Source organism: Apus apus, chromosome 1 (assembly GCF_020740795.1).
Source record: "Apus apus isolate bApuApu2 chromosome 1, bApuApu2.pri.cur, whole genome shotgun sequence".
In the NCBI taxonomy this organism is placed as follows: domain Eukaryota; kingdom Metazoa; phylum Chordata; class Aves; order Apodiformes; family Apodidae; genus Apus; species Apus apus.
Window position 1 is genome coordinate 22,151,811 of NC_067282.1, and position 14,007 is coordinate 22,165,817.

Here is a 14,007-nt window from a genome sequence, read left to right on the forward strand (position 1 = left end):
AGGATTAACTCACCCAGAAGAAGGAAGAAGACTCCTGCCCAGCTATAACTGCTGCAGGATATCACACAGCTTCCTTCCTAGCATGCCTACTTGGCACATGCCCCTGGTAAATTGCTTTGCTAAGACAGCTAAGATGCTTCCAGTGATTTCTAGGTCAGTTCTGGTCATGGCACTATGTTGGACCACCAAGACACAACCTCAGACTCCACCCAGAGACCTGGAGGAAGCACCCCAGGTGGCTTTACATGAAGGAACATTGTCTTAGAGGTCTTGGCAACATGAAGAAATTATAAACAAAATTCAGCTTTCCTTAGAAGCACAGCAAATGATGAGCAGGGACCTAATCCAGGAGGACAGCTACCTCTAGCGCTGATGACACAGAAGAAGGTGGCATCTTAGGAATCCTGCTTCCATTTAAATCAGCAGAAACGTTGCCACCGAGTTCAGCAGGAGCAGGATTTCAGCCTGTGGTCTTAAGAGCATTCACCTGAAGAGCACATTTACAGGCTTTGGCAAACAGCATCTCCCCGAGGCACAGCTCGGGTTTTCAGAATGACAGGCTCTGGTAACAAGTTGCTTTTCCTCTTCAAGTGCCTGATTTTCAAGAACCCAAAGCTTTAACCCAAATCTAAGAAGGCAGATGAGAGAGAAGGTAAAAAACTTCACACAGGCCTGAGGGAGAAGCGCAACAAGGTGCCCTTCCTGCTTCTCCAACGCATCTGAGAGGGAAGCATCCTGTGCACTCACCTTTCCTTCTTTTAAAATAGGCAAGAAGCCAAGACAGCTACATGAGGGAAGTGTTTGATAAAACTGCATACCTGCCCAGGAAAACTTGTGAGGTACCTTGTAGAAATCTGAAGCTCAAGATGGTACAAGCAGAAACAAACTTGTAGGGCTTACATTTTGGAACTGAAACTACTCATTTGGTAGCTTTTTGTACAAAAGAATGGTTTCCATTTTGTAAAATCCAGGGAATTTGCTTCCATATAGGGGAACAAAGCCATTGATAATCTATGTCATTTCACACCTTTGTAGTGCTAAAATGAGGAGTCCTAATTTTTGTAAATAGTATCTGAGGTGAAAGACTAGATTCTACTTTGAAACTAGAGCAATTCCTATTATATACAAATGATCAAAAAGGAAAATCTTCTCTCCCATTCAGATGTAACCCTGAAAACAGAGGCTGCTATTGACTTCTGGGGCCTACCAGTACCTGAAGCTGGGGAGGGACTTTTTACAAGGGCATGCAGGGATAGAACAAGGGGTAATGGCTTTAAACTTGAAGAAGGGAGATTTAGGTAAGACATTACAAAGAAATTCTTCACTCTGAGGTAGGTGAGACACTGGAACAGGTTACCTAGGGAAGCTGTGGATGCTTCCTCTCTCGAAGTGTTCAGGACCAGGTTGGATGGAGCTTTGAGCAACCTGGTCTAGTGCGAGGTGTTCCTGCTCATGCAAGGGGGTTTGAACTAGATGATCTTTATGGTCTCTTCCAACCCAAACCATTCTATGATTCTATGACTTCAGCAGTCCTTGATGGAGTCCTAGATTCAAATGCAATCCCAGATGCCAAAGCATCACTTGATTATGAAGCCTGTACCGACAAGCCCAGATCACTCCCTGAGACAGCCATCCTGGTCAGAGTGGGAAACGTCAGGATAACCTCGTTGAGGTGACACTGCAGGTTCTGTACTCCTCTGTGTCTTACAGAACACATGAGAAGCATCATTAGTATAAATTTGGCAATGCTTTTCAAGATCCAGTTGGAGTAGAGGTAAAAGTTCAGAAGGATTTTAATGCTACAAATTGTCAAAACCTTTCCAAATTCATATCAAACTTTGGCACATTTTTAAAAAACAAGAGGACCTTATTGTTTATCACACAGTTACTTCTCTGGAGTCTTGCACTGATTACTACAAACTGAAGTCCCCATATATTTAAAAAAATAACCAAACCAAAACAAAAAAACAATGGTACAAGGAGTTGTTACTGAGCTCCTATTTTTTTTCTCACTTTCCTGGCTTAAGGCACCAAAATATGGCAGATTATCAAAGGGGGACTAAGGTTGATACAGCAACAGAATAAAGGATTTGTGAAGGGAAGGATTAAATTCCTACACCTGATGGAGGATAAAAAGTAATCTTTTCTGTTCTTCCTTATATAATATTTGACTGAAGGTTTTAAAAGTGGCTTGGAAAGTATTGAGAATGCTCCCCTTTAATTAAAAACCTTGTAAACAGACTATGCCCTGTGCTAACTCCACAGCAGCTATTTAGGCCAACACATCACTTGTAGCAAAGTCTTTAATATTTTGTCCAAAATAAATCAGGACTTTGTGCCTATTCCAAAAGCAAACAATGAGATTACAGAAGAAGCGGGCCCAAGACTCACAAATGCCTCCAAGGTTTTACCTGTTAGGATGACAATTATCACCACTGCAAAGATGTCTGGGTATTTTGCTAGCACTCCGGGAGCATCCATTGTCATGTATTTTCTACAAAATTCTTCAATGTGCTGGCCTATGATTTCATCAAACGTTGCACTCCAAGCTCTGGCCACACTTGAGGTTCCTGCCAGAGGACAGAAAGGACATAGATTACCCATCATGGCTTGCACACATTGTAAACAGGGGGCACCTTGCATGGCTTTTCGCCACGGAAGGCCTCAAAGCAACTCTGCATGTGCTTCCCAGGTGCTAGGAGCAGCCTTTCCTCTGCAGGTCCAGCCTGTGGCCTGCGGCTTCTTTATTGATGATCTTGAGAAGGACACAGAGTGTATCATCAGTAAGTTTGCAGGTGACACCAAGCTCGGCGGGAGTGTTGATCTGCATGAGGATAGGGAGGCTCTACAGAGAGACTTGGATAGATTAGATCATTGGGCTGATGTTAATGGTCTGGGCTTCAACAAGGCCAAGTGCTGGGTCCTGCACTTGGGCCACAACAACCCCAGGCAACACTCCAGGCTTGGGGAGGTGTGGCTGGAAAGTGTGTGGCAGAAAAGGACCTGGGGGTTCTAATTGACAAGCAGCTGAATATGAGCCAGCAGTGTGCCCAGGTGGCCAGGAAAGCCAGTGGCATCCTGGCTTGTATTAGAAACAGTGTGACCAGCAGAAGCAGAGAGGTGATTGTCCCCCTGTCCTCAGCACTGGTGAGGCCACACCTGGAGTATTGTGTCCAGTTCTGGGCACCTCAATTCAGGAGAGATATCGAGGTGCTGGAGCGAGTACAGAGGAGGACAACGAAGCTGGTGAAGGGCCTAGAGAATAAATCTTATGAAGAATGCTTGAAGGAGCTGGGAATGTTTAGTTTGAGAACGAGGACGCTGAGGAAGACTTCATCAGTCTCTACAACTACCTGAAAGGTCATTGTAGAGAGGTTGGTGCTGGTCTCTTTTCACAGGTAATTAGTGACAGAACAAGAGGGAATGGCTTCAAGCTGCAACAGGGGTAGGTTTAGACTCGACATTAGGAAACATTTTTTCACAGAAACAGTGGTTAGACACTGGGATAGGCTGCCCAGGGAGGTGGTTGAGTCACCATCCCTGGATGTGTTTAAGGGTCGTTTGAATGTGGTGTTGGTGGATGTGGTTTAGGGGAGAACTTTATAGAGTAGGGATGATGGTTGGACTCGGTGATCCCAAGGGTCTTTTCCAGCCTTAATGGTTCTGTGATTTTATGATTCTATTCATGCCTGACATCTGCTTTGATGGTAACACACACAGGTGGTGGGTCTCAGACTCATGCTCAACTGACAAGGTAAAGAATATCCTTATAGTGGTTTGGCTTCTTAGTAAATCTCAACTTTGCCTTAAGATACAGCCTAGACTGACTTTCTCCTTATGCCCCCAGTGACCTGAACCTTCCCCAAATCTGGTTAATTTCTGCTACTAGAGAGGTCAGAGTCTCCTCTCAAACCAGCAGAAATCCCTGGCAGCCCCAGCCAGCTGACTGCAGCCCAGGCAGAGAGACCTTACAGGAGCCAGCTGGGCTCCAGAAGCACGATGCTGGAGCACCAGAGCCTGGACCACAACACTCACCTGGCTCTGTAAGGTCCACACTCCAGCAACACATGGGTCTGCTCTGACCTCTACTGCTGGAGCATCCAAGCAGGATCAAGACTCAGATACAATTTACATGTTATCTGAGTGTAAGTCAGCCTGTTGCAGGACACTGGTGACTATCCCAGCAAGCAGAACAACTCCCACCTGCAGCAAGCGATCAGACTTCCTTCTCTGGGGATGCTGTTTGATGCAGTTCCCAAGAGCACCAAACCACACAGAGCTTGCCACAGTGAGGACTGAACCTGTAGTCTCAGGATGATCAAGTTGGGGACATCTTCTGAGCTAGAAGACTCATTTTGGAGAACTGAAATAGTAACAGTGAAGAACTACCACCAGACAGTAACAGGATTGTGTAAAATAAGTAGGTTTGGATAACAGGCAGCTTCTCCCTCTCCCACATTAAAGTGACTATGGTTATAAAAATGTATTACACAGTACACTATATATAGCAGCACCTAACTGCATGATATAATTACTACTCTACATAATTACCTAGTTAAAAAAAAAAAAGGCTGGATTGTTTTTGGTTTGCAGAGCAGTTCCTCAGAGGATGCTGTCAGGGGGCCCTTTCTACCTCTAACAGTTTGTCCTGACATGCTCACATGTGGGCGGGTGTTTAGGTCCCAGCTCTGGCAGCCACAGCCTTGTCAAACAATGTCTGTGCTCACCCACAGCTCAACCCTGTGGGCAGCACCTGCAGCAAAGCTGGGAACACACTGCCCAAATCCAGTTTTGCAACAGTATAAAAATTAGCTGCAAAACAGACCTGTTTCGAGACTCTTCTGTTCACTGAGACAGCAAAGTACAGAGTGTGAATGCTTTTAAAGAGGTAGGATATCAAGGTCACCAACTTAATCTTGAAAAAGTCCAAAAGTAATTGGATACAATTGTTCAGCTTAACTCTGGCATGACTGGAGAGAAGAGACTATTTCTTTAGTGCTATTTTTTTGTTCTGGCTCTAACACTATGTTCTAGGACAGGAACAACCAGCTCCAGCATGCATTATATTAGATGCCAGTTGCTTGAATGCCAGTTCCACGTAACTATCAGCCATTTATCCCAAACCCTCTGTAATCAACAGCCTTGAGGGAGTGGGGGGAATCTGACATTATTCCAACATCGTAGACACCTGGATAATATCTTACTGTTGCTAGAGAGCACAGTGCAAAGACATTCAGATTGTATCCAGGAGGATTTACTAGTTCTGGGTCAGTATAACCTTGCCAGACTGAGCTGGCTTCTGCCCACAGCAGACAGTTCCCAGGAGGAGAGCAGCTGAGCTCAGGGTGCAGAGCTTACTGCAGGAGCAGGCACAGATGAAGAGGTCACCACGTGCCCCAGGAAACCCCAGCAGCAGCTTCTTGCCAGGGATGCTGTTGCTCATCATACTACCAGCTCCCACCAGCTTCCAGTTCCTGAAATGCTTCCCACAATCTGTCAAGTTTCCCCAAACCCACATGATCGCAGAAGAAAGATCACACCAGATCCAGATCCTGGGCACCTTCTTTCTTCTCTCTAGACCACAACTGACCAGTTGCACACACATTTTTGCTCATCACCCACCTTCCAAGACCTCACACTAGTCTTCCCCCAGGAGACATAATTTCAATCATTAAAGCTACTGGCCACCCACCCTGGGACCCCAGGATTTATTTTTTCATGCCCACAATACTTTTGAAACAGATGACTGATAACCTCAGTGTGAAAACACCAAGCTGGCTGAGCCCCTTAGACACAAGCTCCCACCACCCTGCCTGGTTTGGGTGGCACTGCGTGGCATTTTCTGCAGTATGACTGAGAAAAAAATTGGCTTTCTGCCCTTCTCAGCTCCTGGCTCTGAACTGCAGCTTGTGCCTGCCAACATATCTTTCTCCTCCACACCCTCAAAGCTGCTGGGAGTTGTTCTTGCTCGTAAGAGGGGCAATTAGCACAAGGAGAAAGGCTGAGTAAGATAAAGAAGAGATCTGCTATAGCTGACATCCTCCCTCAACTGCTTTTCCTGCTTAACTACCCTTCCTCCCAAATGATGCAAACATGCATTTTTTTGTCACAGGACTGAATGCGAGGTAACAAAGTTGTGCTTGGACACATTCATGGATAATATCTACTTAATTTTTACTGAAGTTTCTGCCTTGTGATAATACACTGAGCAGCCAACTCTGAAATAAAAACTGAGGCAGTGGTTCAAAAGGCATTAAGAAAGAATAAAAAACTCAAACATCTCAGAAATACCAGCCTCAGCCCAGATCCTAGGAAGGTAATGTTCAGTATGTAAATCTTTTCATCATGGATTTGGTAGAATCAGGTTGTGGGATAGCATCCACAGATATGCGAGTCATTTTGGTGGTTCGCTGGCATGGTGGGAAGGGCCAAATAACTGACTAGATCAGGAGTATGGAGGTGATTTATCATTACCTTTCTGGAACAGAAAGACCAAGAAGTCTGTTCAATTTTTCTACATGTAGCCTAAACAGAACCCATTTTAGAAGTCTGGAGGAAATTACATGCTTACTTTTAAGAAAACCCTATTTTTATCTTCTCCTCGCAGTGAACCTGATTTATAAAAGAACCACAGGACTCAGATTTCCTAATGAGATGAGTTTAATTAACTCTGAGTTTTTAATCTTCTCATTTCTTCCTTATTAAAAAAAAAAGCAGAGGAGGAAAAGGTTGCAGGCAGCACACAGGGCTGAGCCAGTATTATCTCAGCTTCTACGTCATTATATCATTCTTGATATGATCTTATGCTCCACGGCACCATGGGAACTAATCTCCAAGGTAACACATAGTCTATAAAACTAACTAAAAAAACCCACAACAACCTTCCCTTTAATAATTTAGCATAACATTGGGTTTCATTTTAACTAGTAACTCTTCACTCTGGCAAGTTGTTTGCAGCCTTCATTACAGGCATGATGGAAAGCAGCATGCCCAGAACGTGCTTGAAAAGACACAAATCCTTAATTAGCAAAGTGTGGCTTACTTTTAACGTATCAGCTGAATTGTACACTCTAAGCTTGATCCAAGGCCTCTCCTAGTGGGAGTCAAAGGTTTAGAAAGGATTTGGTTTGGATGTTTCAAAGACTGTGAACTTGCAGATCACCCTAAACTTAATCCTGCAGCTATTCAAGAGACAAAACTCTAATATCCAGATTCTTTAAGCATGTTTTAAAGGGACCAGAAATTAATCCTTGATCAGCTGGGAGTACAGATGCTGCGGTGTAAAAGCATCCTTGTGTCAGCAGCTTCCTTCTCAGCAGAGGGGATACACTTTTCCTCCCTGGCAAGAGTGCAGAAGCCAGAGGATGCCAAAGGGATGACATGGAGACTCAGAAGAAGTTGCAGTAGCAATAATCTGGCTTCAGGAAAAGCCCTCAGCACACAGCAGGCCACTCACCTCAACAACAGGAGCCACCAACGCAACCTGCAGACAAGTCCCGAAATCCTCGGTGCATGGGTGCAGAATCTATTTCTTAACAGTAACACAGGTGCCAAACAAGGCTGACCTTGGAAACTAGGCTGCCACCCTGGCCTAAAGCTAGGGTCTCACAGCTCACCCACCATACTTACCAATAACATAGGAGAGGATTAAATTCCACCCTGTGATGAAGGCCCACAGCTCGCCCACGGTCACGTAGCTGTAGAGATAAGCTGATCCTGTCTTAGGAACTCGAGCACCGAATTCTCCGTAGCATAGTCCAGCCAGCACTGAAGCCAAGGCAGCAATCAAGAAGGAGATAACGATGGCAGGTCCTGCATTCTCCCGTGCCACAGCTCCGGCCAAGACATAGACACCTGCACCCAATGTGCTGCCTACACCCAGAGCCACTAAGTCAAAAGTGTTGAGGCATCGTGAGAGCCGGCTGTCTTCTCGAGTGCAGTCCACATTTTTCCGTCGAAGAAGCTGGTTTCCAAAATTGATAATTTTCTGACACTCCATCTTCGTGTTTAGGCCTGCAAGAAAGATGCTGCCATCATTACCTGGACCAGGATACCCCCCGGAACAGCATCACTGCAGTTACACCGCTACAGTCCTGTTACATTTCAACAAATACTAATACTGTAGGTAGGCACGTTCTTAACCTTGAATGAACCTGCATTGGAAGAAATCCAACACTCATGACAAGGATGGAGAAGCTTTTAATGTCTTAACAGAGCCACACTCCAACCACAGACCACAGGCAACCTAAGGCAGAGTAACAGAGCCATGCTTTTACAAAGAGATTTGGCTCCCTGCACCAAAATCACTACTATAAGACCTACGTTCAACTATTTAATGCTCATTAGTGTTTCTGTTCTGAGCATGAGAGTACCTTAAAAGTCAATGTCCCAGTTGTCCCCATTTACCACATTTTGGTTTACACTGCAGAGCACTCCTGGAGTGCACAAACCCCATACCACCAGGGTGAAACCAAACCTGAGGACACTGCAGGGGCATAAGTGACCCACCCCAACACCTGATGGCTGCTCAGCCTGCAGGAGCAGCTACTCCAGGATAACTTTCCCTGTAAAATGTGTTGTGAGGACATCAGATTCTCAGCAGCAACTACTTTACTCTGCAAAGCTTCGGGATGCTTCATTTCCTCATGTAGGCACAGCCTACAAAGATGATTGTCATCTGCCATCTCAGACTGCATCCTGTAGCTCCAAGAAGCCCCTGCCTTATATAGGCTTATACAAGCTCCTTGTATACCAGTAATGGAACAGCAGTATACACTGCACACTAACATCAACAGTATGCTCAGAATAATGTGTAGGCAAAAAATATTACTAAATGCAATTTACAGTATGAATTGGGATCAGTACTTCATCAGCTCCAGCTAAATAAAGCATAAAAGCTGAGAAAATACACACTAAGAAACTTAATTAACTGAGGCAGCTATTAAATCCGATGCTTCAATTTTGTTGCCACAGCACCAACTACAAAATCAAAAATCCTCTTCACTTTTCCAAGACACCAGTCATAAGCCCTGGCTTAAATCCCTTTCTCTTGGTCTTATGCTAACTCCCCTACTATGACAAACTAATTGCAACTGCAGGAACAAAGCTGAGGATTTACAAGTTCCACCATGTCAGGAAATGTCTCATCCACCAACAGCTCTCAAACGTGCTCCTGAGAGACAGAGAATGAGACTAATAGAGAACAGCAGATCTCAGGAGAGTCTTACAAAATTCTCATTTGGTGAACCATGGGAATTCCCAACACACACAGAGAGGGAAAAACTATTTCCTCCCTTCAGAAGGAAGACAGGCCTCTTTACTTAAGTGTACTCATGTGTAAATTCACTCATGAAGTGTGAGCCTTATCTAAATCCAAGTCAGCCAGGATTGCTTTCAGCTGGATACCTGCCCACCTCCCCTAACGCAGGGACTGGGCAGTCCTGAACTCTGCATTGGGATATGAGGACAACAAGAGCACTGCACTGGAGCATCTCCCCTGAATTTTGCTGTTTGCTAGGACAACACAAGTCCTAGGCTTTGCTTAAGTCCCACCAGAGTGATGCAGAGATCCTAGTGATGCCTGCACCCCATGAAGACCACAGCGACGTGGCTAACTCACCCACCCTGCCCAGGGTGGTGGTGCTGCTGGTTGTCAGTCTGGAGCTCCAGGAAATGGGGAGGATCCCAGTTCTGTGCACCAAGAAAAAAAACCCTACAGAAGATTAAAAAAAAAATAAAATTAAAAAAAATAATAAAAAAAAATCCCAAAGAAATCCCTGCCATAAACTGCAGGCAACCATGAGCAAGAAACCCACAGGAGATGTGTTAATTGGTTTATTTTCCAAAGCTATTCTGAAAGTCAAGACAACTTTGACTCAGAACCAAACTCTGAATTTCGGGACAAACACATTAAGAAATGCCAAAGGACCAGTGAAAAACAGTTTACTTCTTGCTAAGTCAATATTTATGGCATGGTTTAGACATTCAATGACCTGAACAGAGGCATTAGAAGCAACACAAAACACAGGAAAGTCCCAGCTGAGGCCATTAATGAAGACAGAGAAGGAAAAGGAGGTGGAAAGATGGGTCAGTTCAGTGGGAAGCTAAGCAGGGATGTCTGCAGAGACATACTGCAGCAGAGCAGGGCTCACCTCCCCTTTCCACAGAGCTCCTGAGCAGGCCCAGATGCATCCTTGAGGCTGAGCTGGACCAGCCATGGGGGACCACAGGAAGCTTGGTGGAGACCTTCTTGAGACATTTCACTCTGGGTGAGGCTACAGGTCCAGCCTCCCCAAGCCCCAGTGACTTATGCGTTATTTTGAGTTCCTCAGGGTCTGCAACTCTGAGTTAACATCAACCTTGCTGAGCATACCAGGTGTCATCCTACAACGTGCTAAACATTTCTAACATGGAAAACCAAGGTGAGGAAGGAGGCTTTCCTGCAGGGCTGGACCACATAATGTACAGAAGGAAAAGTTTTGTGATTTACAGTCACTCATAATCATGTGGGTTTCTGCAATGCCCAGACGACAGGAATGGAGCTAACTCTAAGAGCTTGGTGGCACTAACGATCCACTTGCTTGCAGTGTGTACATAAGCTACTGTCCCCATCCAGTGCACAAATCTCCAAAGAGGGTATGTTCCATGGTGAACCAAAGGAAAAGTCAGAGGTCAGGCTGTGTAGCCTGATATTATTGATGTTTAAGGGCCTAAGAAGGTGGAGGAGAACCAAGGTTCCCTGCAGACGAGAGTAGCTCTTCCTCCTCCTTCCACCATCACTAACACCTAAGGAGCTGTAGATGTTAAGTCTCTTCCAGGATTTGGCTCCAGGTCTCTGCTTCAAAAACGTGCTGCCTAAAAATAATTGTAGACCTTTCTTTCCTGCCTAGCTATTTAATTACAATTTAACTAAACCTGATGTCTTGCAAAAATTAACATGAATTAGTGTTTCAAAACCAATGGTAGTTCTATCTCTGTGTTAAAAATGAATGCAGATCATGTATCAAATGCCCTCCCTTGCTACGCATCATGACAAATCACTTCTTGGGCAAGAACAGGGCTGGGAGGAACAACGTCCCAAAGAGAGAAACAGCCCCTTGCTGCATAGATGGTGAATCAGGGCACAAGTCTGGCAAGGTTCTTTGGGGGAAGAAGGATATAGGATTTATTAATTTAAAAAAAAAAATGTACTGAATTAGTTCAAGCATTTATAAATAACTCAAAAGCATCCCACAATAAACATATTTTTAAAAATGTTTGAAGCTTCCTCAGGCATATCTACAGGTGTTAACAGCTGTACTTCAGCTATCAAGAATAAAGCAGGACTGCTTTTTATGGATAACTTGTTTAGAAGAGGAGCTATTAAATTATGACAGAGCTGGAAACTAAGGCCAAGATCCTGCAATTGGCTTAATGCCAGCAGACAATGCTCTTTTGGCTGATCTCAGGATTAAGATACCAACTTTGTCCTGCCCAGAAGTCATTCAGATGTGAATAGTCATTCTCTTGTGAATAAAACTCCCCATGTCCTGCAGGTAACAGGTGGGGAGCTGGGTGCAGGGCACGGTACCTGCGCTGCTGCCGTCTTCTGCACCCCTCACACACAGCCCTGTCCTTCATCTCCCAGATGACTGATCACTACCCTAAGCATCTCTTACATGTTTTTGTCGCTTTTGAAACAGCAGGTGCCAAATCTACCTTTCAATTTCCATTATATTCACTGTAGCCTGGAAAAGTGACCTTCAATAAAGGCAAGTGGGATTTTTAAGAGAATAATCTTTTGGTTTAGCAGGATGCAGTACAGAGGCCATTACTCCTCTGCCCAAAACCTTTCCTCTGATATAATCTGTTATCTCCACAGTTGTATCAAAGGGTGATTTTGGCAGAGATTACAATTTTTCCCTCCTTAGAAGTTGGATCTGGCTCTGATCTCACTTTCTGAAACAGCCGTTCTTGCCTTTGAAGTGAGGAAATGTGTTCTGGGATGGTTCCTCTCACTCCCACTCCCAACCATACCTGAAATTATGAGCCTTTTTTTGAATGTATGGTCAGTACTCCTGTGGCATAACACAGTCCTGATCATATAAAACAATATAAACTATTCCAGAAATGCTATCAGATGGTACATAACCACCTTCAAGTTGAGGAAACTTGATCTGAATGAATGCAGCTTAGCTTTGTTCTGCACATATGTAGCTCTCACGTAGCTTTAGCTCCAGCTCCTCTGACAACAAACATGGAGCTGCAAGTCCCGGCCGCTCAGACCTTGGGTAGGAAACGGCTTCACCCCAAGGCTCTGGGCACCTTCGTGCTTCAGCAGGACCAAAGGAGCAGCAGGAAGCAATGATATACCTAGATAACCTAGCAGAGCGGACCCTGGGGCAGGGACCACATGCTTGGGTGAGATCCTGTCCCACTGAAGTCGATGGCAAAGCTCCCACCAACTTCAATAGGGGCCAAATTCCCCCCACTGCTATGGGTCCTTGTCTTTTATTTACAGTGTATTTAATGTTTGTTACTTTTGTTCCCTGTCCAAATTCTTGTGCCTTGACTGTATTGTATTTTCAAATAAAATAAGATAGTCTTCCTCCTCTTATCTAATGGTTAACATACCTATTATATGAGGTTGATGGATTTCCTTCCTCATTAACAGCATTTTTTAAAAAGGACATTCTTCAAAACAATCCCATAAGAAAATAAGCAACCTTGCATCTGGTTAACAGCAAAAAGTAAACCAAAACAAACAACTGTCCAGCTAAACATAAAACACCATGTGTAAAAATAAGCTGACAGGGCACCATTTTACATAACCAGTACTACCACTTCCTAAACAATTACAATTTGTTTCAGCTTCTAGAAACCACTCCTTATCTATTTCAAGACCTTGCTGATCCTGAGAATGCTCTCTGATTTGCAGCTGAGCATAAAATTAAAGCTGATTATGTAGAACAAGGAGTTTTATAGTAAGAAAAGAAAAAACGCCAAGCCCGACCCTACTGCATGTTCAATGAACACCCTAGGCACCTCCATGGATGAAGTGCACACAGAAGTTCCCACCCAACGTTGTCCCACATAGGCTTACGTAGAAATCTTCAAGCAGTACCCTTCTCTACCAGCAAAGTGATGCCCAGCAATGTGGATGGTCTTATTTTTTCTCAGCATCCTTTTGGTCTTCAACAAATATGGCCCCCGTATGTCTGGTCCATCACTGCTACTGGTTTGCAGAACAAAGAGTTTGTGCTTATCCCAGGTTGGCATGTTTAGCAAACAACGTGGAATGGGTTTGACCCTCTAGTTTTAGTTTAAACATAGGTCAGCTCCGTGAACAAGAATGAAGTGATGATGCCTACTTTTTGATGAGTGCACAGGTACAGACTCATTTGGGAGCCCTTTTCCAAAAGGCTGATTTTGCTACTTCCATCCCCAAGGTACCTAATCAGAAAAAGAAGAGACAGAAAATCTCAATCCCTCCTATCTCCATTACAGATATTTTGGGGTGTCAGATTTAAGTGTAGATGCCTTAACACAAAGGGGTCATGTTGCAAGGAACCAAACCAGAACCACTGAGTGCTTTTTGAAACCTCATTCAGAAATACGCTAAGTCAACAGTCATCAAGGCACCTCAGCCCCAGGTACAATCCATTACAATATAAAGCAGGAATTGTATTAGATATGTCCTTCCAAAATGTTTCACCTTGGAAAATCTCCCATGTTTTGTTATACCACCCCACAACAAGTGACAGAGCAGAGACAAGACAGTTAAAGCAGATGCTAAGCTCTCCTCATGAACATTTGAGCATCTACCTCAAGACTTTTAGAAACAGAAGCAAAGGATGTGGCATCAGACCCTAAGCTGTGTCTGACTGTCCCCCTGAAGCTGCTGCAAGTGTCCCCATCAGCTGTGCTGGAAAATGCAGGCAATCTAGAGAGGACAACCTTGGGACAAGTGCTAAGAACTGACTCAGAGGCTGTGGTTGTAGCCATTACAGAATCATAGAAGGCTTACGG

General features: G+C 44.4%; 1 protein-coding gene across 5 annotated transcripts in view; it reads right to left on the bottom strand.

The window, feature by feature from the left end:
* SLC7A1 (solute carrier family 7 member 1) overlaps window positions 1–14,007 on the bottom strand; it is a 41,983-nt gene that overhangs the window by 13,582 nt on the left and 14,394 nt on the right. For all 5 annotated transcript variants that reach the window (XM_051618325.1, XM_051618333.1, XM_051618351.1 and 2 more), the window contains exons 2-3: window positions 7,630–8,013; window positions 2,412–2,570 (exon numbers count right to left, since the gene is read on the bottom strand). In XM_051618325.1, coding sequence (XP_051474285.1) covers window positions 2,412–2,570; window positions 7,630–7,999 — 529 coding nt within the window. In that variant the 5' untranslated portion in view covers window positions 8,000–8,013. The remainder of the gene's footprint in view (window positions 1–2,411; window positions 2,571–7,629; window positions 8,014–14,007) is intronic.